The sequence below is a fragment of the Heterodontus francisci genome, chromosome 35 (genome assembly GCF_036365525.1).
Source record: "Heterodontus francisci isolate sHetFra1 chromosome 35, sHetFra1.hap1, whole genome shotgun sequence".
In the NCBI taxonomy this organism is placed as follows: domain Eukaryota; kingdom Metazoa; phylum Chordata; class Chondrichthyes; order Heterodontiformes; family Heterodontidae; genus Heterodontus; species Heterodontus francisci.
Window position 1 is genome coordinate 46,346,505 of NC_090405.1, and position 27,227 is coordinate 46,373,731.

At 44.4% G+C, this 27,227-nt stretch overlaps 1 protein-coding gene across 1 annotated transcript in view; it reads left to right on the plus strand.

The window, feature by feature from the left end:
* Positions 1 to 26,623, plus strand: part of LOC137350490 (synaptotagmin-4) — a 65,997-nt gene extending 39,374 nt beyond the window's left edge. The window contains exons 2-5 of the mRNA XM_068015143.1: positions 2,078 to 2,967; positions 15,546 to 15,714; positions 17,303 to 17,469; positions 24,073 to 26,623. Of these exons, the coding sequence (XP_067871244.1) occupies positions 2,078 to 2,967; positions 15,546 to 15,714; positions 17,303 to 17,469; positions 24,073 to 24,222 (1,376 nt within the window). The 3' untranslated portion in view covers positions 24,223 to 26,623. The remainder of the gene's footprint in view (positions 1 to 2,077; positions 2,968 to 15,545; positions 15,715 to 17,302; positions 17,470 to 24,072) is intronic.
* Positions 26,624 to 27,227: the final 604 nt, after the last annotated feature.

Below are 27,227 nucleotides of genomic sequence, written 5' to 3' on the forward strand. Positions count from 1 at the left end.
TGATTCTAAACCGTTGATGTGAAGCAAACTGTAGTATGGTAATAAACGGAACTCCTATGTGAAGATAACAGAATGGGACCAAGGCACGTCTATCCAACAAATCTGTCATTTAGGCCTTCATTCAATGATAGAACTTGCATTTATATAGCGCCTTTCACAACCTCAGGATATTTCAATGTGCTTTACAGCTAATTAAGTATTTTTGGAGTATAATCATACTTAGGACCATCAAAGGCCATTTTCCTCTTACTCCCTACCTTGGTGCTAAGCCCTGACTCCTCTACACCCTCCTGAATTAGGAATTTGGTCCATTTCCCTTTTGAATGTGTCAACTGAGGCAGCCATTAACTTCACTGGTTTAGAGTATATTCCGTAAATTAATAGCTCATTATGTACTTCAATGCAGCTTCCACCAGCTTCAATGCAAACATACACTATCACCATATTATCCTCCAACACAGGCACATCAAACTTTTAATATCTGTAACTTGATCAATCTTCAATAGTCATAGAGACAGCTTTCACAGTCATTTTAGTTCTGAGAAACCTTGACTGATTTTTGAGAAAAAAAATTCTTATCGAAAATGGACCCATCAATAATGATGGAAATACGGACAGCCTTTTTTTTTTTAGATGGTCTTGCCTTGCCAGTGATGGGGTCAGGGGTCGGGTTATACCGAGCTACATTTTGCAGCAACATAATCCATCTTTGAAGAATCCTTTCATTTTCTTAAATTATACATTTAACTAAATATTTGAAGGTATCTTTTAAAGTTAACAAAGCCTGCAGCTTTGCTTCAAAGCAAGTGCATTCTGATATTCTGTGGGATTTAGACAATTAATTGCTGTTAGATCTTTTGAATAACTAAGTACAAATACAGGAGATTTTCCGAGCTGGTCCAGAATTGTACTGATAAGTGAAGACATTTCCAAGCATATCTGCTTACACCTTGAACCCATGGATACTGCAAGTCAGATTCACTAAGAAACCAGCATTATCACTTCTGCGGGGCTCCATATGCAAAACAGCAGTGCACAGTTAAAAAATAATGCTACATGTAGTATAATCCAGATTCGTCTCGGGATGTTGCACCGTGACAGGCCACTTCAACTCATACTTCACTAAAACCCTGATTTGGTCTTGCATGACAACAGACTAATCAATCAGAATGCTTAATTAAAAAGAGACAGTAAAGAGTCAAGCCGGACAAGCAAGCGTTCTGGTGTTTCATTTTCATTGTTGTAGTAGTGCATAAATATTTAGAGCTGAGCAGCAACCAACAACTTGAATTTATATAGAACCTTTAATGTAACAAAATGTCCCATGGCACGTCACAGGAATGTTATAAAGAAAAACTAGAGACCAAGTCAGATAAGGGGATGTTAGTATGGGGTGGCTAAAAGCTTGGCCAAAGTAGTAGGTTTTTAAAAAAACACCTTTAAAAGAGGAAGGAGAGCTAAAGAGGCAGAGAGGTTTAGGGAGAGAATTCCAGAACTTCGGGTGCAGGCAACTGAAGGCATGGCTACAAATTGTGGAGTGATTAAAACCAAGGATGCTCAAGAGGCCAGAATTAGAGAAGCGCCGAGATCGCTGTAACCTCCTGCATCCCTACAACCCTCCAAGATATCTGCGCTCTGCTAATTCTGGCCTCCTTTGCAGTCCTGATTTTAATCACTCCACCAATGGCACTGTGCCTTCAGCTACCTAGGCCCTGAGTTCTGCAATCTTCTCTGCCTCCCTACCTCTCTCCTCCTTTAAGTCACACCCGAAAACATACCTCATTGACCAAGCTTTCAGTTGCCTGTCCTAATGTCTCCTTACGTGGCTCGGAGTTAAACTTTGTTTGGTAACACTCCTGTGAAGTGACTTGGGATGTTTTACAATGTTAAAGACACGACACAAATGTTGTAGCACCATGAGATCAAAGTTGTAAAAAAAAAATTCAGTATTTGTGAACTGATTCTCCTTTGAAGAAAGATTGCTTTGGAATATGTGAAAATGTGTAATCTACAATTAACCGGTGACACTTCTGTGAAAGGTGCTATGTGGTGCATTAACATCTATCTTTTGGCTCAGTGCATCTGCAGGTCCTCCTTGGAGCTGGTCTCGCCTTTCTCTGCTTCTGTTTGATCATTGGCTGCGCCATCTGTTGGAGAAAAGGAAAACATCGCAAAGACCAGGCAGTGGAGCACATCATAATAGACCCGAAACCGTCCCTGCCGGGGAATACCAGCAGTCCCATCAAGCAGCAGTATGAGGAGGTGGAAGGGTCAGTGTTGGACTACCCACCGTGTGTCGTCAGCAATCTGCCAGACTTTGAGCCCAATTCCCAATCCAAGCCCGGTCTGCACGGCAGAGCATCCTTGCCATTCATTCCCGTTGTTCAAAAAGCCAGCCTGGGCAACAAAACCAGGAGAATCCTAGAGAGACGTTGCACCGTCTCAGGCGACTGCTCGGTCTACAATGAACATGACACGTTTCGAAGCTCAGATGCCAAACCCGTAGGCCCGGTGATGGGTCATTCTCAGACCATGCCCGATGACCTCTCGGGTGTGAAGTCCAAGCAGAGGCCAGTGCTGCACTTCACGCTGTTCTACTCCGCTTATGAGGTCACCTTGACCGTGGCCATCCTCAGTGTCTCCAACCTTCCCAAGAAATTTGGCAGCAGCTGCGACTCGTACGTGAGGGTCCACCTCCTGCCGAAGTTCATGGAGCCGCAGCAAACCACCGTCCGCAGGAAGAGCCTGAATCCCGAGTTCCGAGAAAGCTTTCGATTCTCGGGATACACATTAGAGGAGATAAAGTGTTTCACGCTTCGCTTTGCCGCCTACATCAAAGAGTTCCATAATTTCAAAGACACTTTCATTGGGGAGGTGCTGTTTGCCTGTGAGCAGGGAGACTGGAAGCTAGATGTTCCTTTGACCTATACAAGAGAACTCACCACCACTAAGACAAAGCTCAAAAAGGTAAGACGCTCGGAAACCTGACTGTGCAGGTGAAACATTAAACACCTGGGTGGGAGAGCAAGGGCAGTCAATTCTTTCATTATGTGTATCTGGTCTGGATGTGAACATGGAGTCCATCCCCTTACTGGCTCACTCAGTTCGATAGCAATCCTCGAGTCAGAAGGTTGTGAGTTCATGTCTCTCATTCCTTTATTAGCCGAGGTATAGAATACAAGAGCAGAGAGGTTATGCTGGAACTGTATAAGTCATTGGTTAGGCCACAACCTGAGTACAGAAAGGATATAATTGCACGAGAGAGGGTACAGAGAAGATTTACAAAGATGTTGCCAGGACTGAAAAGATGCAGCTATGAGGAAAGATTGGATAGGCTGGGGTTGTTCTCCTTGGAACAGAGGAGGCTGAGGGGAGATTGGAATGAAAGGTACAAAATTGTGAGGGGTTGGATAGAGTGGAGGTGACACGCCTATTTACCTTAGCAAAGAAGGCAGTGACTAGGGGGCATAGATCCAAGAGATAAATATTGGTAGAAAGATTAGAGGGGAGATGAGGCAGGTTTTTTCACCCAGAGGGTGGAGGGGATCTGGAACTCACTGCCTGAAAGGGTAGTTGAGGCAGAAACCCTCAACTCATTCAAAAGGAGTCTGGATACGCACCTCAAGTGCTGTAATCTGCAGGGCTATGGACCAAATGCTGGAAGGTGGGATTCGACTGGGTGGATCGTTTTTCAGCCAGCACAGACTCTTTCTGAGCTGTAAACTTTCTATGATTCTATTCCAGAGGCCCGAACATATATTCTAGGCTGATGCTCTCAGTGCAGTACTGTAGGAGTGCTACACTGTCAGAGGTGCCGTTTTTAGAATGAGACGTTAAAGCAAGGCTCCTGTCTGCCCGCTTGGCTAGATGTAAAAGATCACACAGCACTACTATGAAGAAGTGCAGGGGAGTTCTCCCTGGTGTCATGGCCAATATTTATCTCTTTACCAACATGACATTCCCATTCAAACCAAAAAGTACTGACATGTCCTTTTAGTTTTATTCTCCTTAGTGGGAGCTGAATCAGGCTGTCAGCAGACATTCTTTGACTTAACTGAATTGCATTAGATTGGTAAAGGTAAACGTGAGCTGCACTGTTGCTGAAAATGCTGGAAACACATTCATTTCAGACACCCAACATCAGCATTGAGCACTCTGACTCGATGCAAAGTAAACGATCCTTGAGTAGACTGAAAGCAGCTGATTAGTCGAGATAAACATTACCTGCCCTATTGCTCTGCTTTCAGTGATATTGGAAACAAAACCAGCAATTGCTGGCTATCTACAGCAAGTCCAGCATCTGAAAAGAGAAGAGAGAGGTTAGCAGTTTTGTGAGCAATTCTTCATCCAGACGGGAAGATTTTGGGTCTCTCACTTGCTACACCCACCATAACAATGTCAGGGCCATAGCATTTTAACAAAGTAAACATTGATCCAAGTCAAACCTCTTGTTGCAATGTTTGCTCATTGTAGCAATCCATTCAGAATTCACCCTATGATGTTAATAGGATTTTAATGTAATTATATTCACACTTATGCCACACCTTATCATGTTGAAACATCTCAATGACGATTGTTGATATGCCACATCCCATGAGCAACCACGAGAGGAATGGCCTGTTGATCTGCTTTGTTAGTTGAGGGCAGGGCATTTGCTTGGGAACTTTAGCATGCACTTGAACAGGAAGATGGAGATCTTAGTTTAGCATCAACTTCCATATATCCAGCTGTGAATATGACCAAGCAAAGCCTTGTCAACTTGGCCCTCACAGAGCTTAACAAGAAGTAGGGTGTGTGGTTTATCCATTGGGTTTTAATTAGACTGGGCTCTGGCCTGTTGTCACCCACTTTGACGTCTGCTCTGGTCTGGGACGACAAAGGAGCGTCCATGTAGCTGGATATGGAGAGAATGCTAGTTCCCCTCTCCTGATCACACATTGTCTAAGCAATACTGTAGATAGATCTGCGTTAACTCAGTTGTTAGTTTCTAACTCCACATTAACATTGAAATTGCTGTTTGCGAGAATTGTAGATGAATGCCTCCATATGGCAGTTCCTTAACAGGGACATTAACCCATTAAAGATTAATGGATTAACACCATTATTAAAATAATAGACAAAGGAATAGCACAATGAACACATCAAAAGCTCATTTACTTAAATCACCAATAGTCTTTTCTAGGTTCTAGTCCTATTATACGGTGAGATATCAATGGATTTAATATTTGTTTTGCTTGTTCGAACTGTTGGTCAGAGAGGGACGAGACATTTGATATGTAGAGTTGGTAATAATGGACATCTAGGTAGAGGGTGGTACCACGAGAAGGAACACTGTGTCCTTTCACTCCTAGGATCTGGAATGGAACATTCCATTGTACCGAGGCAAAACCATGCGTCACATAATGTTTGTTGCTGAGAAGAATTTTCTCTTCAAAGTGAAGGATTTTAGTCCCAAGGAATGGAACACTTTCTTAACTTCCTCAGTGTCATCGTTACAAAGTAATGCTCCCTCTATGTAATTTTATCTCACTGTCGTCACGGTGACTACGCATCAAAATTACTTCATTGGTTGTAAAAGGCACTATATAGATGCAAGAACTTGTGTTTTGAGCATGACTGAAATCTTTGATCAATTTCATGCTTTAACCATAAACACCTCAACTGAGGCTGCCTTACGCTCATTATTCCTTTTCACAGATTGGCATAGTGAGGGGGAGTAAGAGAATGAAGAGGGAGAGACAAATATTTCAGCAGTCTGGACTGGATTCACACCTGAGTTCCAGAGATGAGCCCTAACCTTAAACCATTAAGTTCATTTTACAATTATTTCATTTCCAATATAGAGTCTGTGTAACTGATTCTGCTAACAATGTGTACAATATAAAGAAAGAAAGACTTAACATCCTTCTCGACCTCAAGATGTCCCAAAGTACTTTTGAAATGCATCACTGTTGTAATGTAGGCAATGCGGCAGCCAATTTGCGCACAGCAAGCTCACAAAAACAGCAATGTGTTAATGACCAGCTAATCTGTTTCTTAGTGATGGTGGTTGAGCGATAAGTATTGGCCAGGACATCAGGGGCAACTCCCCTGCTCTTCTTTGAAATAGTGCCATGGGATCATTTACGTCCACTTGACAGCACAAACGGAGCCTTGGTTTAACATCTCATCCGAATGACAGCACCTCCGTCAATGTGCCATTCCCTCAGTACTGCATTGGGACTGTCAGCCTGGATTTTTGTGTTCAAGTCTATGACGTGGAAGTTGAAGCCACAGCCTACTGACTTACCGTAGAGAGCCATAACTGAACCACAGCTGTCTCATCAAACATTAAAAGCTAGGAGTTAAACAACTCGTCAGTTTGAAAATCCATTCTAACACAGAATTTAAATTTAATCAAGCAAAATAACAGTGCATCAGCCAATTCTGATTACAAATACTTTTTTGATAAGCAGTGAGTAGCTTATCCTTGGAAATCTTCCAACCAAACCAGATGACTTTGTAAATGAGTGAGGGAGCCCTTAAGTGCAATTTTATAAATTTGTTTTAGATAGGTTGGCTTTTGGTCCACTTCTCATGGAATTTTTGCAGGTAATGGGTTGAGTGGATGGTCAGAGCTGAAATACATCAGGAAATAAGAAGACAGCCAAGGGGCTGGGAGGGAGTGGCTGGTCTGAGGAATAGGCAGGTTAGCGCTGACGTGGAGCTGGTAGCTACGGTGCCAGGAAGCTGCTGGCAGGTGGGTTTGCTGGAGCAGCCTGTGTAGATTAGAGCAGGAAATCTCAAAGTGAGAGTGGGATTGGCTTTTCTTGCTAGCTGATTGATTCAGTACTTCAAACATGAAAATCAACCAGTGAGAGCAGTCGGGCACAAGCCTACGCTGAACCAACTAGAAAGCCCACAGCTTAAGCTACAGTCACAACAAACAAGCAAAGAAATGATTCAGGCACTATTGACCCTGCTTGCCTGTATAGCTCTCCATTGCTCTCATACTCCCCACCCCCCCCTTCAGGTTTGATGGTCTGAGTAACTTAATTCAAATACAGTCGATAAAACATCCCCACCAAGCAGAATAAAAATGGGGATGCCACACCCAATAGGCAAGATTAGGAAAGGTAGGAGGGATGGGTTTTAAAGAGGCTTTTATGTGTCCCATCATTAACAATAGCAGTCGTGTTCTCATGTTTGTTGTATGTCATTTCTAAAGTAGAGGTGAGATGTTGAGATTACCAGAAAGCTGTTTGCGAGTAACCAACAAAGCCATCGATTTCTACAAAAAGTGAAAATCACAATTCTGTGAATTTTCGATCCTTATGTTCGATCTGCCTGCCCCTCTCACTCTCATCCTTTAAGACCTACCTCTTTGGTCGGGACCCTATCCTACTATCTCCTTATGTGGTTCAATTTCAAATTTTGTTCTGATCACGTTCCAGTGTAGCATCTTGGGATGTTTTATTATGTTAAAGGTGCTATATAAATGTTGGTGATGCTTTTGTACCAGCCACTAATCATTCAATATCTCATTCAATAATTTCAGAGCATGACAGCCCCCCATTTTACTTTCATTTTTCGTTATTTTTTCTTCCTTTTTTTTTTACATTCCTTTTTACATTTTTTACAATCTTTTTTTGCATTTATTTCAGTTCATCTTAGTTTGTTCAGTTTGCTTACCCACTGTTTTTTTTCAGGTTGTTTTTCTTCAGGTTTGCACTTGCTGCTGTTCAATATTCAGTGTATTCACACCTAATCTGTACTAATGCTTTGTCTTTCAACACACCATTAACATATTGTTTGCCTTTTCTCCGTGACCTTTTGGTCAGCTCTGTAGCCTGGTCCAATCTGCACCTTCTCCTTTGTTATCTCTTGCCCCACCCCCACCTCACTTGCTTATAATCTGTGACTTTTCTAATATTTGTCAGTTCCGAAGAAGGGTCACTGACCCGAAACGTTAACTCTGCTTCTCTTTCCACAGATGCTGCCAGACCTGCTGAGTGATTCCAGCATTTCTTGTTTTTGTTTCAGATTTCCAGCATCCGCAGTATTTTGCTTTTAATTCAATATCTCATACCCATTATGGGTTAAGTTAGCTCCAAATTTGCATTTTTGAAGACATAAAATCCCATATGAAAACAATGGACTCAGCACGGCATAAAATAAACTCAGTTACTTCGACAATTAAAACAGAAAATGCTGGAAATACTCAGCAAGTTAGGCAGCATCTCTGGAAAGAGAAACGGAGTTAGTGGGCTGAATTTTAGTTCTGGCTCAGTGACGGTCTTGGAGACAATGGTCTGATGTTCGATGGTGGGGTCATGGGCCAAGAGGAGGAAGGAGGAAGCATTGGAGAGTTGGTGTTCGGCCTCTGCAAGGTAGAAGTCAATTTCTGTTTCTTTCTCTTTGACAGGTTTTGGTTTTAACTCGTTTTTCTCTTGTTTTTGCTTTTGGGTGGCAGCTGTTCATCATTCTGCCATCCACACCTCCTCGAGACACAGCTTTTGTTTCTTTACTTGGTCCCATTACCACTCCCTTTGGCCTTACATCACCAACTCTTGACATGTAATCTCTCCTGTCTTCCACCCTACCACAGACCATTGCTTTTGTTCTTTTTCTAACCTTCCCCCTTTCACTTCCTTAAAACTAATTACATTTCTAACTTTTCCCAGTTCTGATGTAAGGTCACAGACCTGAAAAGTCAACTCTGTGCCTCTCTCCACAGATGCTGCCAGACTTGTTGAGTACTTCAAGCATTTTCTGTTTTTATTTCAGATTTCCAGCATCAGCATTACTTTTGCTTTTTCATTTACCGAGACAACTGCCAATTAGTTCCTATTAAGTTTAGAATTGGATATTGGAGACTTGGGCAACACTTGGGCAACTCACAACCCCCATACATTCCGCCCATGCATGCGCCATGGAGAGGTCATTCCATAGTCGCCTCACAGCGACCAAAACAACACGGAAGGCAGCAGCTATGGGTTATAAGTCCAGATCAATTGGCGCAGAGATTGGGCACCACGGGTTGCCTTTGTCGATGGGAGAGGTCATTGCATCTCACCGGGCAGCCCCCCGGTCAGAAAGGTTCTGTCCCGTCACAGTCCACCTGCTTCAATGGGTGCTTGGAGCTCAGGGTCATTGCCCGACAAGTGGACTGTAACATCGCACCAAACAGCATGACAAAAAAAGGAAAGAAGGTACCAGCCCTTCATTTTGCAAGCTGGAACATCAGAACTATGTGTCCTGGCCTGTCGGAAGACCTTACACAAATCAACGACTCTCGGAAGACCGCCATCATTAACAATGAGCTCAGTAGACTCAATGTGGACATTGCAGCACTTCAGGAGATACGCCTCCCTGCGAGTAGATCTCTAACAGAGCAAGACTACACCTTCTTCTGGCAGGGTAGGGATCCTGAAGAACCAAGACAGCATGGAGTGGGCTTCACCATCAGAAACTCTTAGCTCAGCATGATAGCGCCACCTTCAAATGGCTCGGAATGCATACTGTCCATCCGACTGCTCACCGCCTCTGGACCAGTATACCTACTCAGCATCTACGCTCCAACACTCTGCTTCCCACCTGCAGTTAAAAACAAGGAACTCCATAATATCATTAGTAGCATTCCTAATACCGAACATTTGTTCCTGCTGGGGGACTTTAACGCCAGGGTTGGGGACGAACATGACTCATGGCCCTCCTGCCTTGGGCGCTATGGCATTGGAAGGATGAATGAAAATGGACAGAGACTGCTGGAGTTGTGTACCTATCACAACCTCTGCATCACCAACTTGTTCTTTCACACTAAACCCTGTCACCAGGTTTCATGGAGACACCCAAGATCACGTTGGCACCAGCTGGACCTCATCGTCACAAGGCGAGCTTCTATAAACAGTGTCCAAATCACACACAGCTTCCACAGTGCGGACTGTGACACCGACCACTCCCTGGTGTGCAGCAAAGTTAGACTCAAACCAAAGAAGCTACATCACTCCAAGCAGAAGGGCCGCCCGCGCATCAACACTAACAGAATTTCTTATCCACAGCTGTTGCATAAGTTTCTAAATTCACTTGAAAAAGCCCTTCAAAACACTCCTGCAGGGGATGCACAGATGAAGTGGGCCCACATCAGCGACACCATCTATGACTCAGCAATGACCACCTTTGGCAAACGTGAGAAACTTGAAGAGCTGGAACCTGTCATAGCCGCTAAGTGCACTGCACTGTTGAACTACAAGAAAGCCCCCAGCGAGTTAACATCCGTAGCACGTAAAGTAGCCAGAAGCGCTGCACAAATAACTACTGGCAACACCGATGCAGTTGTATTCAGCTGGCCTCCGCCACCAGAAACATCAGAGGAACGTATGATGGCATTCAGAGAGCTTTTGGACCAACCATCGAGAAGATCGCTCCCCACCCCCCAAAGTCTAAATCAGGGGAAATGATCACTGACCAACGCAAGCAAATGGACTGCTGGGTGGGGCACTACCTAGAACTGTACTCCAGGGAAAATGTTGTCACTGATACCGCCTCAATGTAGCCCAGTCTCTGCCAGTCATGGATGAGCTGGACGAACAGCCAACAAAATCGGAACTCAGTGATACCATTGATTCTCGAACCAGTGAAAAAGCCCCTGGAAAGGATAGCATTACCCCTGAAATAATCAAGAGTGCCAAGCCTGCTATACACTCAGCATGAACTACTTTGCCTGTACTGGGATGAGGGAGCAGTACCACAGGACATGCGCGATGCCAATATCATCACCCTCTATAAGAACAAGAGTGACTGCGGTGACTGCAACAACTACCGTGGAAACTCCCTGCTCAGCATAGTGGGGAAAGTCTTCGCTCAAGTTGTTTTAAACAGACTCCAGAAGCTGGCTGAGCGTGTCTACCCTGAGGCACAGTGCAGCTTTCAAGCAAAGAGGTCCACCATTGACATGCTGTTCTCCCTTCGACAGCTACAGGAGAAATACCGAGAACAACAGATTCCCCTCTACATTGCTTTCATAGATCTCACCAACACCTTTGACCTCGTCAGCAGACGTGGTCTCTTCAGACTACTGGCAAAGATCGGATGTCCACCAAAGCTACTAAATATCACCTCATTCCATGACAATATGAAAGGCACAATTCAGCATAGCGGTGCCTCATCAGACCCCTTTCCTATCTTGAGTGGTGTGAAACAGGGCTGTGTTCTCGCACCTACACTATTTGGGATCTTCGTCTCACTGCTGCTCTCACATGCATTCAAGTCTTCAGAAAAAGGAATTTTCCTCCACACAAGATCAGATGGCAGGTTGTTCAATCTTGCCCATCTTAGAGCGAAGACTAAAGTATGGAAAGTCCTCAAGAGGGAACTCCTCTTTGTTGACTATGCTGCATTAACATCCCACACAGAAGCCTGTCTGCAGGGACTCAGACAGGATTGCGGCTGCCTGCAACGAATTTGACCTAACCATCAGCCTCAAGAGAAAGAACATCATGGGACAGGACGTCAGAAATGCTCCATCCATCAATATCAGTGACCACACTCTGGAAGTGGTTCAAGAGTTCACCTACCTAGGCTCAACTATCACCAGTAACCTGTCTCTAGATGCAGAAATCAACAAGCGCATGGGAAAGGCGTCCACTGCTATGTCCAGACTGACCAAGAGGGTGTGGGAAAATGGCACACTGACGAGGAACACATGTCTGAGTGTTTCAAGCCTGTGTCCTCAGTACCTTGCTCCACGCCAGTGAAGCCTGGACAATGTATGTCAGCCAAGAACGACGTCTCAACTAATTCCATCTTCACTGTCCCCGAAGAATCCTTGGCATCAGGTGGCAGGACCGTATCTCCAACGCAGAAGTCCTCGAGGCGGCCAACATCCCCAGCATATACACCTTACTGAGCCAGCGGCGCTTGAGATGGCTTGACCATGTGAGCCGCATGGAAGATGGCAGGGTCCCCAGGGACGCATTGTACAGTGAGCTCGTCACTGGTATCAGACCCACCGGCCGTCCATGTCTCTGCTTTAAAGACGTCTGCAAACGCGACATGAAGTCCTGTGACATTGATCACAAGTCGTGGGAGTCAGTTGCCAGTGATCGCCAGAGCTGGCGGACAGCCATGAAGGCGGGGCTAAAGAGTGGCGAGTCCAAGAGACTTAGCAGTTGGCGGGAAAAAAGACAGAAGTGCAAGGGGAGAACCAACTGTGTAACAGCCCCGACAACCAATTTTATTTGCAGCGCCTGTGGAAGAGTCTGTCACTCTATAACTGGCCTTTATAGCCACTCCAGGCGCTGCTCCACAAACCACTGACCACCTCTAGGTGCGTACCCATTGTCTCTCGAGACAAGGAGGCCAAAGAAAAAGATTGGAGACTACATAGATGCCTGAGCTAAGGAGGCCTTCTTCAACCAGATCTATCTTTTGACCTCGACGAAAGCAACTTCCTGGAGTTGGGGCCAATGTTTCAAATGTATTGTGGGGAGCCTTGTCCAAGCTTAGTGTGAAATTACAGGCACGCTGAATGATCTTCATCTGGAATATCGTGGGCAGGATGTCCCTATGATGCCAGGGGGTGAGGGTCACATCTGCTCTATGCAGTACAAACGTGGGTGACCAGGCAACAATTCACACTTAACACAATGTTTTTCAAGCTGAAAGAATGTCTCGGAGCATTTAACAAAGGGAAAAGGTACTAAAACCCAAGGAAATGAGAATCAAGGCAGTCAGGGGAGATGGGTTTTAGTTCAAAACTGGTCACTAAAGCCAGAGGAACAAGGAGCAATGAGAAAAGTAGCGTGAAGACTGTGAAGGTGAGGATGAGGATCTTAAACTTCATCCTTTGAGGTAGGGAGCACTAGCAGAGCTTGATGAAGGTAGGAGTGATGGGTTCCTTATATTGAGGGATTTGTAGTTTTCATGACCTCAGGATGTCCCAAAGTGCTTTACAGCCAATGAAGTACTTTTTTGAGGGGGTAATTGTTGTAATGGAGGAAATGCAGCAGCCAATTTGCACACAGCAAGCTCCCACAAACAGCAATGTGAAAATGAGTGGTTGACCTGTTTTATTGATGTTGGTTGAGGGATAAATATTGGGAGGACTCCTGTGATCTTCTGCCAAATAGTGCCGTGGGATCATTTATGTCCAGATGAGAGGGCAGACTTGGTTTAATGTCTCATTCGAAAGATGGCACATCCGACAGTGCAGTGTTCCCTCAGTGCCAGCCGAGAGTTGGTTCCCAAGGCTGTGCAGTGGGTCTTGAATCCACTTCTGATTCAGGGATGAGACTGCGAGCCACTGATACAAGCCAGCTGACATTTCTGGGGTTGGAAAGCCAATGGAGTTCGGCAAGGACTGAGGCTGATGGGTTGGCAGGAGGCACTCAAAAGAAAAGCAGCAAAGTTTACAAAAGTGGACTTGAGAGAGGACGTTTGTGGATCAGCATTGACAGAGAAATATAAGAGACGATTCTTCAATCGGATGACCCCAGCAAGGAGAAGGCTTTGAAGGGAATGCTGATCGGAAAGTGGTAAGACTCCAGCCCGAGTTTTCCATCCATTTTAAACGGACCAGGAGCCAGCACTGCTCGAGTGGAGAATCAGCCCTATAGCCCTCAAATTATGGGATAGGTTTTAGGAATCAGTATTTCTCGTGTAGAGCGCATTCAGGGAATTTGGGCACAGAGGGTTAGCATAATCCATTTGCCAAGGAATAATAGTGTTGAAGCTCTGTGTCTGAAACACTAATTCATCAATTCCATCATTTCTATTTCACACCAACAATAACTTGCCTTTCTGTTGTGCCTTTTATGTAGCAAAAGGTGCCAAGGCTCTTCACAGGAGCGTCATCCAATGACATTTGAAATTTGGCCACGTAGGCAGATTTTCGAACGGGGTCCACAAGCTCATTCAATGAGGTTGGTTTTAAGGAGCATTTATAAGGAGGAGAGAGATGGGTGGAGAGGGTTAGGGAGGGAATCCAGAGCTGAGGGCCTAAGCAGCTATGGCTACCAACGGTGAAGTGATGAAAATTGGGGCTGCACAAGAATACAGAATTTGGAGCGATACCAAGATCGCAGATGATTGTCGGGCTGGAAGAGGTTAGAGAGAGATGAGGCAAGACCATGGAAGGATTGGAATACAAGTGGAAGTAAATGGAGTTTGCACCAGATGTCATTTCCTCTGTTATGTGCTTGTCACTGATCCCCTTGATAGTGCAGGTTTATTTGTAAGCAATCATTTAATGAAAATTTAAGCCCATTGTTTTCCCTCCTTATGTGTCATTCCACTACAGGGAACTGGACCAGTAACTTTCCCATGTGTGCATCAGTTTGTGTAAATATTTCATAATTGCAAACATTGAAGAATTATTAGCTAGTGCCTGATTATTTTTAGAAAGCAGGCGCACTATCTTTCATCAATCAGCCTGAGTCATGTCAGACAGCAGTAAGTTGATAACAAGAAACATTAATTCTCATTTGTGACGCACTTTACTCGAACTCTGATTATGTTCCAATTCTGCCTCATCGCACTTGAATGGTCATTTATCTGTGTTAATATTGGACTCATTAAATGAAAGGCAATGCAACATTCGTTTTCTGGCACCCAGAAATTTTCCCCAAGCTAGTTATGGTGTGGTTCAAAAAGGAGTAAAGTTTCCTGTACTCCATTCCAACAATGCCAATCTCAGACACAACAAACGTGCTGCGGTTTTCCATTTCCCACACCAGTTACCCTGTGATCGTTGAGATTGAGTATTACTGCGAAATTAGACAGGGCTTTGTTTGTATTTTGGATTCAAACCCTCCGGGTACTGGATTGAGACCAAACCAACTTATTTCACACGGGCCTGGCTTTGGCATTTACTACCAGAACCAAAACCGGTCCCCATACCCCTGCTGCCTTTGTCCTTCTAAGTCGTGGAGGTCACGGGTTTGGGAGGTGCAGTCGAAGAAGCCTTGGCAAGTTGTTGCAGTGCAACCTGTAAATAGTACGCACTGGAGCCACAATACTTTCTGCAATGTTCTGTCATTTCAATGATTCCATAAAAGATTCTACTTCCTGAAAGATATGAAGACCTTAAGAAGGGTACAGAGAAGGTTTACCAGGATGTTACCAGGGATGAGGGACTTCAGTTATGAGGAGAGGTTGGACAAGTTAGGAGTGTTCTCCTTGGAATAGAGTTACGAGGTGACCTTTTAGAGGTTTTCAAGGTGATGAGAGGCTTTGATAGAGGAAAACTAATCCCTCTGGTGAGTGGGTCAATAATTTAAGGTCTAGAGGGGAGATGAGGGGAATTATTTTCACTCAGTTGTTGGGATCTGGAACCTTCTAGCTCAAAAGGTGGTAGAAGCTGATTCCATGAATAATTTTAAGAGGGAGTTGGACAGGTACTTGAGGATGAGAAACTTACAAAGTTATGGACAAAAAGCGAGGATATGGGACTCAGCATGACAGATCTATCAATGAGCCAGCCCAGGCATGATGGGTCAAATGGCCTCCTTCCGTGTTTTAAGTTTCTATGCTTCTATGTTAACTAAGTAGCCTTGCATTACTTTCAGTGCCTCAGCTCCCAAGACGTGGTGGGTCCTTTAAGGAGCACAGCACAACCCAAATTATTGGGTCAGCTCTTCGTCCTTCTACAGTATCAGACCCTGGCTAACCGAATCAAGGTCATGGTTCGAAAGGCCGAGACACTGGGCAGGCTGACCCGGATGCCAGGCTCACCAGGTGAGATGTTGCAGGGAGAATTAACCATGGCATAGACTCTTACAGCCTGTATAAAGCATTTGTCATCCAACACGTGCATTGGGCAGGATCTCTGAACATGGAAGTAGAAGCAGCTTCAAAGTAATGTCTTGGGATTGGCTACTTTAACTCAAATACTGCTTTAAAAAATACTATAAAAGGCTGCAAAATTCAAATTGCGTTGCTAGTGAGCTGCCTGGGGATGTCCAGTAGGGAACCAGTCTGGTACAAATGAGGTCTAATTCTGAATTTCAGGTGGGCCTCAAGCATAACCATTCCTGTCCAGAAATAATAACATAAAAAATAGGAGCAGGAGTAGGCCCTTCGAGTCCGCTCCACCATTCAATTCTTGCACTATTCCCGTGTCCCTTGATGTTTTTATTATATAGAAATCTATCTCGCTCAGTCTTGAACATGCTCAATGATTGATCCTCTGCAGCCCTCTGGGGAAGACAATTCCAAAGATTCACCACCCTCTGAGTGAAGAATCGGCCCCTGTGTCAAGTTAGTGCAAGCAGGCAAGCCAATTTCTAGACAAAAATGCCTCCTTAAAACACTGTTGAAGACTATTTTGAGTCTCTGGCTCGGAGGAGCATTTCCCAGTTGGATCTCTCTGTCTATGCTGCGTGTGGGCATGACAGATAGGAAAGGCAATGATGGTGGTGAGACTTCCACCAGACCTGCTGAGAAACTGGCCTCGAAGTGATGCATAAGCAGCAGCCTGGGAAGGATTATCCCCATCCTGTTGTTGGAAAAACCTTTGCATTTTCGCCCCCCAAAAAAAACTCATGCATTTCAAAATTCTCAGCAAATTACACAGAACAGACTAAAATTGTGGCAAACCTCCCCATACCACTTCTTCCCAGTGTGATACAGAGCCTCTAATATAGTAAAACGTCCCAAGGTACTTCACAAGAACGTTATCAAACAAGATTTGGCACCAAGCTCCATCAGGAGATTGGTGATCAAAAGCTTGGTCAAAGAGGTAGGTTTTAAGGAGGGCATTAAAAGAGGAGAGACGTGGAGAGGTTCAATGAGGGAATACCAGAGGTTAGGGCCGAGACAGCTGAAGGTATAGTCTCCAATGGTGGAGTGAAGAAAACCAGAGATGTGCAAGTGGTCATTGTATGCAGAAGTTCAAATGCAGAGTTTTTTTTTTCAAACCTCCGCTAATTTTCATCCTCTCCTCCTGAAGGTGTTGACTCCCCGCGAAGGGCCAATTGCATGAGTAACGGTCATCCTCTGTTATCTCATCGAAGCGACCATTACTTATCCAAATATAATCTGTGAGTGGCGGCAGGTTATCTGACCACAGTGGTCGTCACAGCAGAGGGCAGGTCTATCCACCCGCATGGACTTCTGTGAGGAATTGGTGGCCTGCAAAAAAAATCTGAGGTGCTGAGGATAATTATAGCACCCTCAGCACTATCCTGACTGACATCAGCTGAATGAATGCAGAGTGTGGCTGTCTCGGTACTGAGCAATGCAACCTGCCATTGCAGGAGGGCTGAACCCATTGATTTCTTAAGGAAGTAGTCATTTAATCTCATCTTTTTATGCTTCTTTGTAGATCATTATGTCATTATAAATCTTTACCAAGATGGTAAAGTACTCTCAACCAAGGAAACCAAAACTTCAAGTGGCTACAATCCAGTGTGGAATGCACCATTTCTATTTGATGTTCCTCCCGGAGACATAGAAAGCCTGCAGCTCTCTCTGGAGTTTGTAGTCATGCAGGTAAGCGGTAAGATCGCAGTTTATCTAACTCATCAGTTTCAACAAAATAATTGCCAATATTTGGCCTTATTCAGCAGAGATTTAACAGTGCTGAAGAATGGGTAGCTGGCAAGGGCCATTGAGGCAGGACACTGAGTCATTTAATAAACAGCGGTAAAGGAAAGTAGGTAGGCTTGATAGTGTGAAAACACAAGACCAAATTGGCCGAAGAGGTCCCCTTCATCCAAAATGATCCAAACAGTGAAGTTAGTCATAGAGTCATAGAGTTATACAGCACAGAAACAGGTCCTTCGGCCCATCGTGTCTGTGCCAGCCATCCAGCACCCAACTATTCTAATCCCATATTCCTGTACTTGGGTTCCTGCCTCTACTACCTCTTCAGGCAGTGCGTTCCAGATTCCAACCACCCGATGGGTGAAACATTTCCCTCCGCTAAGGGAAAAAGTTTCTTCCTATCTAAACTATCAATGCCCCTCATAACCTTGTACACCTCAATCATGTCCCCCCTCAGCCTTCTCTGCTCTAAGGAAAAAAAACCCTAACCTTTTCAGTCTCTCTTCATAGCTGATATGCTCCAGCCCAGGCAACATCCTGGTGAATCTCCTCTGCACCCTCTCCAGTGCAATCACATCTTTCCTATAATGTGGTGACCGGAACTGTACACCATACTCCAGCTGTGGTCTAACTAGCGTTTTAGACAACTCCATCATAACCTCCCTGCTCTTTTATACTCTGCTTCGGCTAATAAAGGCAAGTATCCCACATGCCTTCCTAACCACCTTATCTACCTGTACTGCTGCCTTCAGTGATCTATGAACAAATACACCAAGGACCTTCTGTACTTCCTAGAGTCCTACCATCCGTTGTATATTCCCTTGCCTTGTTAGTCCTCCCAAAATGCATCACCTCACACTTCTCAGGATTAAATTCCATTTGCCGCTGCTCTACCCATCTTACCAGCCCATGTATACCTCCCTGTAATCTAATTGGCAGGAGGCAGAGGGTAATGGTCGAGGGCTCCTCAACATTTACAATATCACCAATTTTTGTGTCATCTGCGAACTTACTGATCATACCTCCTATATTCATGTCTAAATCATTAATGTACACTACAAACAGCAAGGGTCCCAGCACCAATCCCTGTGGTACACCACTGGTCACAGGTTTCCAATCGCCTGCCACTAAGCCAATTTTGGATCCAATTTGCCAAACTGCCCTGAATCCCATGGGCTCTTACCTTCTCAACCAATCTCTCATGCAGGACCTTATCAAAAGCCTTATTGAAATCCATGTGGACTACATCAACTGCTTTACCCTCATCAACACATCCAGTCACCTCCTCGAAAAATTCAGTCATGTTAGTTAGACACGATCTCCCCCTGACAAAGCCATGCTGACTATCCCTGATTAATCCCTGCCTCTCCAAAGAACAGTACAGCACAGGAACAGGCCATTCGGCCCTCCAAGCCTGCGCTGATCTTGATGCCTGCCTAAACTAACACCTTTTGCACTTCCGGGGCCCATATCCCTCTATTCCCTTCCTATTCATATATTTGTCAAGATGTCTCTTAAACGTCGCTATCGTATCTGCTTCCACCACCTCCCCGGGCAGCAAGTTCCAGGCACTCACCACCCTCTGTGTAAAAAAACTTGCCTCGCTCATCCCCTCTAAACTTTGCCCCTCGCACCTTAAACCTATGTCCCCTAGTAACTGACTCTTCCACCCTGGGAAAAAGCTTCTGACTATCCACTCTGTCCATGCCGCTCATAACTTTGTAAACCTCTATCATGTCGCCCCTCCACCTCCGTTGTTCCAGTGAAAACAATCCGAGTTTTTCCAACCTCTCCTTATAGCTAATGCCCTCCAGACCAAGCAACATCCTGGTAAACCTCCTCTGTACCCTCTCCAAAGCCTCCACGTCCTTCTGGTAGAGTGGTGACCAGAATTGCACGCAATATTCTAAGTGTGGCCTAACTAAGGTTCTGTACAGCTGCAACATGACTTGCCAATTTTTATACTCAATGCCCCGACCAATGAAGGCAAGCATGCCATATGCCTTCTTGACTACCTTATCCACCTGCGTTGCCACTTTGTGACCTGTGGACCTGTACGCCCAGATCTCTCTGCCTGTCAATACTCCTAAGGGTTCTGCCATTTACTGTATACCTCCCACTTGCATTAGACCTTCCAAAATGCATTACCTCACATTTGTCCGGATTAAACTCCATCTGCCATTTCTCTGCCCAAGTCTCCAACCGATCTATATCCTGCTGTATCCTCTGACAATCCTCATCATTGTCCGCAAACTTACTAATCAGACCAGCTACATTTTCCTACAAATCATTTATATATACTACAAACAGCAAAGGTCCCAGCACTGATCCCTGCGTAACACCACTAGTCACATCTCTCCATTCAGAAAAACACCCATCCACTGCTACCCTCTGTCTTCTATGACCGAGACAGTTCTGTATCCATCTTGCCAGCTCACCTGTGATCCCGTGTGACTTCACCTTTTGTACCAGTCTGCCATGCGGGACTTTGTCAAAGGCTTTACTAAAGTCCATATAGATAACATCCACTGCCCTTCCTTCATCAATCATCTTCGTCACGTCCTCAAAAAACTCAATCAAATTAGTAAGACACGACCTCCCCTTCACAAAACCATGCTGCCTCTCGCTAATAAGTTCGTTTGTTTCCAAATGGGAGTAAATCCTGTCCTGAATAATCCTCTCTAATAGTTTCCCTACCACTGACGTAAGGCTCACTAGCCTATGATTTCCTGGATTATCCTTGCCACCCTTCTTAAACAAAGGAACAACATTGGCTATTCTCCAGTCCTCTGGGACCTCACCTGTAGCCAATGAGGATGCAAAAATTTCTGTCAAGGCCCCAGCAATTTCCTCCCTTGCCTCCCTCAGTATTCGAGGGTAGATCCCATCAGGCCCTGGGGACTTATCTGCCTTTAATGCTTTGCAAGACACCCAACACCTCCTCCTTTTTGATAATGAGATGACTGAGACGATCTGCACTCCCTTCCCTAGGCTCATCATCCACCAAGTCCTTCCCTTTGGTGAATACTGATGCAAAGTACTCATTTAGCACCTCGCCCATTTCCTCTGGCGCCACACATAGATTCCCATCTCTGTCCTTGAGTGGGCCAACCCTTTCCCTGGTTACCCTCTTGCTTTTTATATACATATAAAAAGCCTTGGGATTTTCCTTAATCCTGTTTGCCAAGTGGAGATTAATCCTGTCCCTCAGAATTTTTTCCAATATTTTCCGTACCACTGATGTTAGACTCACCGGCCTGTAATTACCTGGATTATCCCAGCTACCCTTCTTGAATAATGGTACCAATTCGCTGTCCTCCAGTCCCTCTCCTGTGGCCAGAGAGGATTTGAAAATTTGTGTCAAAGCCCTTGCTATCTCCTCCCTTGCCTCACATAACAGCCTAGGATACATCTCATCTGGACCTGAGGATGTATCCACTTTTAAGCCCGCTAAAACAGTTAATACTTCCTCCCTTTCAATGCTAATATGTTCAAGTACGGGCGGCGCAGTGGTTAGCACCGCAGCCCCACAGCTCCAGCGACCCGGGTTCGATTCTGGGTACTGCCTGTGCGGAGTTTGCAAGTTCTCCCTGTGACTGCGTGGGTTTTCGCCGGGTGTTCCGGTTTCCTCCCACAGCCAAAAGACTTTCAGATTGATAGGTAAATTGGCCATTATAAATTGCCCCTAGCATAGGTAGGTAGTAGGGGAATATAGGGAAGGTGGGGATGTGGTAGGAATATGGGATTAGTGTAGGATTAGTATAAATGGATAGTTGATGGTCGGCACAGACTCGGTGGGCCGAAGGGCCTGTTTCAGTGCTGTATCTCTATAAAAAAAAAAGATCACAATCCCCTTCCCTGATCTCTGCACCTACATCATCCTTCTCCATTGTGAACACCAATGAAAAGTAATCATTTAAAACCTCACCTATGTCCTCCGGCTCCACACAAAGATTGCCACGTTGGTCCCTAATTGGCCCTACTCTGTCCCTCTTACCCTTAATATACTTCTAAAATGCCTTAGGATTTTCCTTTATCTTGCCCGCCAGTGTTTTTTCATGTCCCTCTTTGCTCTCCTAATTATTTTTTTAAGTGCCACCCTTTCTATACTCCTCCAGTGCCTCGGCTGTTTTCAACGCTTGGGATCTGCCATAAGCCTCCTTTTTTTTCCTGATCCAATCCTCTATATCCCTTGACATCCAGGGTTCTCTGGGCCTGTTAATCCTACCCTTCACCTTAACAGGTACATATTGGCTCTGAAATCTCACAATTTCCTCTTTGACTCCCACTGATGTGATGTAGACTTTCCGACAAGTAGCTGCTCCCAGTCCACTTTGGCCAGATTCTGTTTTAGCATATTGAAATCGGCCTTCCCCCAATTCATTACCTTTATTTCCGGTCCATCTTAGTCCTTTTCCATAACTACTTTAAATCTTACAAAGTTATGGTAACTATACCCGAAATGCTCCCCCACTGACACTTCTACCACTTGACCGGCTTCATTCCCTAGGATTAGGTCCAGTACTGCCCCTTCTCTTGTAGGGCTTTCTACATACTGGCTCAAAAAGCTCTCCTGTATGCATTTTAAGAATTCCGCACCCTTTAAGCCTTTTGCACTAAGACTATCCCAGTTACTATTGGGGAAGTTGAAATCCCCTACTGTTGTTGCCCTATTATTTTTACACCTCTCTGCGATTTGCTTACATATCTGCTCCTCTATCTCTTCCTGACTGTTTAGAGGCCTGTAGTTCACACCCAGCCAAGTGATTGCCCCCTTTTTGTTTTTAAGTTCTACCCAAATGGCCTCATTTGAGGAACCTTGTAAGATATCATCCCTCCTTACTGCAATAATTGACTCCTTGATCAACAGTGCATTGCCACCTCCTCTTTTATCCCCTGTCGCGCCTGAAGATTCTATATCCTGGAATATTGAGCTGCCAGTCCTGTCCCTCCCTCAACCATGTCTCTGTGATAGCAATAATGTCATAATGCCATGTGCTAATCAACACCCTCAATTCATCTGCTTTACTAGTAAGACTCCTTGCATTGAAATAGATGCAATCCAACCTTGCATTTTTCACTTGTGCCTTACCAGGTCTATATTTGCTCTGCCTTCCAGACAGACTCACTTTCTGTTCTATATTACCCCTTACTGTATCTCCACTCTGTATCCCATCCCCCTGCCAAATTAGTTTAAACCCCCCACCCCCACCCAAACAGCACTAGCAAACCTCCCAGCAAGGATGCTTGTCCCATTCCGGTTCAGGTGCAACCCGTCCAGCTTGTACAGGTCCCACCATTGCCAGAAACAGATCCAGTGATCCAGGAAAGTAAAGCCCTCCCTCCTGCACCATCTCCTCAGCCACGCATTCATCTGCTCTACCCTACTATTTCCAAACTCACTAGCACGTGGCACCGGGAGTAATCCAGAAATTACAACCTTAGAAGTCCTGCTTTTTAATCCGCTACCTAGCTCCCTAAATTCTTGTTGCAGGACCTCGTCCCTTTTTCTACCTATGTCGTTGGTACCAATGTGTACCACGACCTCTGGCTGCTTACCCTCCCCCTTCAGAATGTTAGCTCTCACTCTTTCCCCATCTGAACATTACGTCTTGAAGTGGAAATTCATCTGATCAAGGGTGGTTAGGGCCAGGAACTAAATTCAATAAGTACGATAACATTATTATCCTACAAGAGAAAAAGTCCTCGATGGCAGGATGACGCGTTCAAGCAGCACAATAGAATCATCCCATAACTTTGTTGAATTAAGGATGAAGGCTTTTAATTAGGAATTTGACACAGTCAAGAACTTGACTCGTGGCAGATGCAATCTGGCAGTTTGATACAGTTATAATCAACTTGCTGCAGAAACATTAATCCATTGAGTATCAGATTATTCTCAATGGAATATTACTGCCACCTTCAAAGGTATTAAATGGCTGATGCAAAAATCTGCAGTTTTCTCTGAGGTGGGGTAAACATCCAGGCCCAGTATTTTAAAAAATTTGATGGGGTTTTGTACAACGTGAGTGCACATTAGACACTGAGGGAGGTGAGTAATTTTCATTCTTCAAGACATTGGGGTTCTTATTTGGGGTAGAAGTTTTTCTGTTTTTGGGGTGGTGGGGGGCGGGGGGGGGGGAATATTTGTTCAGAATGAGGACCAAGCTTGTTTTTTTTCCTGATGTAAGAACAGGTTATCATCTGTCCTTTCCTGCCATTGCACACCTTCCTGAAACACTTCCACTTTGGTAACACTAAAAAAAAACAAATTTCAAATTATACTTAAACTTTTTCAATTATAAATTTGTACCGTTATTGACTATTGTGATGCACATTGCATGCTCTCTCTCCAGGGACACCTGGGTGTGGACATAGCCACGGAATAGATGCATCGGGTTTTATTCCCAATCAGAGAGCATTTAAGTGGGATTCTTTATTTCCCAATGTGGACCAGTTCGGCCTTTGATGGGCACAAGGTTCAGCCCCCTTGCGTAGGGGAAGAAAGATGGATCTAGTGCGGGTTACCTTCTGTTTCTTAATTTCTAGGGTCGCATTTACACCCGAAGCGGTGTCCTTGGCCGTGTGCTCATTGGTGCAAATGCTTCAGAGACAGGAAGAATGCACTGGAAGGAGATGTCTAGTCGGGGGCATGTTGAATCTGCCAGGTGGCACACCATCCACCCAGACACTTTCTAGACACCCATGCATGCATTTGTTTTGTATTTCCCCCCCCTTAACTTGTTCAGTGAAATGCGATAAAATGTACTAAAAATCCTATGTCCATTAGGAGCTTGGTGTTGCAGGAGCAAGGTGAACAGTTCCAGAGATTACACTCACACGTCTGCAGGCCCCAAGCCTAGGCCTAGTCGAGGACAGCCATTTTTTCCTCTGATGGCTAGTTGCTAAGGGATATGTAATAAGTTGAGGCAGTTTCAGCTTTGATCCCAGAGAATCAGTGCAAGCCCATTTAACTCTTATTGATTCTACACTAGGAGAGGACTGAATGAAAGCTTCGTGGTGAGAACTGCTAATAAGACATTCTTTACAGAGTGAAATAAATATTCCTTCTGCTAGAAAACCACAAAGGGAAAAAAGACATTGTCACAACAACTTCCATTTCTATAGCACCTTTAACAAAGTAAAAATGTTGCAAGGCACTTCACAGGAGCGTTATCAAACAAAATTTGACGCCAAACCACATAAGGAGAATTAGGGCAGCTTGGTCAAAGAGATAGGTTGTAAGAAATGTCTTAAAGGAGGACAGAAAGGAAGAGAACTTTAGGGAGGAAATATCAGAGTTTAGAGCCTGTACAGCTGAAGCCACAGTCGCCAATGATGGAGCAATAAAAATTGGGGGGTGCAGAAGCCAGAATTGGAGGAGTGCAGATATCTTGTTGTGTTGTAGGGCTAGAGGAGATTGCAGGATAGGGAGGGGTGAGGCCATGGAGGGATTTGAAAACAAGGATGAAAATTAAAAAAAAATAGAGATGTTGCTGGAGCAGGAGCCAACACAGGTCAGAGAGCGCAGGGGTGACGGGACTCGGTGAATACAAGCAGCAGAGCTTTGGTGGGCTCAAGTTGATGCAAGGTGAAAGTTGGGACGGTGGCCAAGAAAACCACACTTCCTACAACCTTCTGTTGTGCTGTGCCCACAGGCAATTCTCCCTGCTGAAAAGTTATCCCGCTACTACAACAACAACTTATACAGTGCCTTTAAAATATTAAAACATTCCAAGGCACTTCACAGGAGCTTTATCAAACAAAATTTGACACCGAGCCACATTATGTCCAACTGACCCACGATAAACACACAGCTACACTCCACATACAGTTAGAGAACATTTATTCCCTCAAATCCCGATAATAAACAAATGAGAGCTGTATTTTTGAAAACCATTATTTAGCTTGACAAACATGGGTAAATATTCCCATTTGTCTCTTCATCTGGAGCTATACAACATTTGGGTGGGTGTAAGTATGTGGTTTAAGAGTATCATTTAACATTACAGGAGTTTGGCTTAGATATGATTTGTTATAGCATACTAATGTCCACATGTGTTTCGTTGGGAAATTTTCCTCCAGTGTTATTTCTCGTGAGAGTAGAAGCTCAGTGTTGAACCATTAACAAAAAGTGAATAGATAAATCTTCTCCCTAAGTCAGTAACACACTTAGACTAAAGAAAATCTTCCCCACATTAAATAGATGTATTGGAAACACTGACACCAATATCAACTTCAATTGCACAGCAGGCAGACCAGGAACATGGTTCTGTGAACACACAACAACTAGTATTTCTGAAATAAAAACAAGAAATGCTGGAACCACTCAGCAGGTCTGGCAGCATCTGTGAAAAGAGAAGCAGAGTTAACGTTTCGGGTCAGTGACCCTTCTTCGGAACTTTTGCTTTTAAACTAGTATTTCTGTACCACCCTTAACATAGTAAAACCATCCAAAGAGCTTCATAGGAGTGTTATCAAACAAATTTACACTGAGCCACATAAGGAGGTATCAGGACAGATAACAAAAAGCTTGATCAAAGAGGTAGGTTTTAAGGAGGGACTTAAATCAGGAGAGAGGTGGAGAGGGTTAGGGTTAGGGAGTTATTTCCAGAGCTGCTTAGGCCCCAAGTTACGAGCACTGACTTTTAACAGGAATACCAGAGCGCAGGAAAGAATGCCCACATTCACAATCATGCTGGTACTCACGTTACTTTTAATGGTAGACAAAAATTTAATCATAAGCTGCCTCCAAGGCCTGGTTACGTTAAAGCCTTCCTTTGACAAATAGATAAATAAAATGATCACAAACCTTCTGCAGGGTGCATTGTCCAAAGCATTTTTGACAGGAGGTGATTTTTTATCTCGGCTAGATCACCTTGTGATCCCAGCCCATTTCTTTTCCCAGATCACTGCTATTTGTAAGTACCATTTGCAGGGTTTGTCTAATGCCTGGTAACAGGTAAAGGTGATTATTTATTCTACATTATGCACAGCTACAATAATATCACAAGCTTTGCTAGCTTGCTAATAGAAATATCAAATGTGTTTTTGATTAGTCATTGACATCAGAATATCTCAATTAAATAAAGTGAATGGATGCAGTCAGTCGATAGTCAAAGTACGTATACATTTTTGGACTTTCCCTTATATATTGTTTTGTTAACAAATATTTTGTGTAAATGTTGTCTCAATTAAATATTATAAATGCAAACTGTTGCTTTACCTTTTTTCTTAGTCAAGTGCATTTCCTTGTCCACAGACGTCCCTGCGTAATGCATGTAAATTGATTCTTTTCCCATTTTTGTGCCCTCCGTGCCTGGAGACGCTAATTCTTGCTGGTGACAGGTACATCATGGTCACTTGTAGGCTGCTGCAACCTCACCGAGTGTTCATTCTTCGTGTGGGAACCTAGAAACGAAAGTCAGAGGAGCATTAAACCCAAGCGCCAGGTTGTTCTCACTTAAGATGAATGAAAATACCCTCCAGCAGAAGCCACAACGTATAAATGAGGAGCAAGTTGATCCTCAACTCTTTCTCCCTCCTTCCCTTCCTCCCCTCACCCCACCTCTTTCTCCCCCATTCCTTACCATCAAACATCTAGTATGCCACCAATTTTTCACACCATATTGTTGAATTGTGTTGACATTCAGGGAGAGAATGGGAGCGGGAGTGATAACGTTTCTGGTGGGGCCAAAATGGAT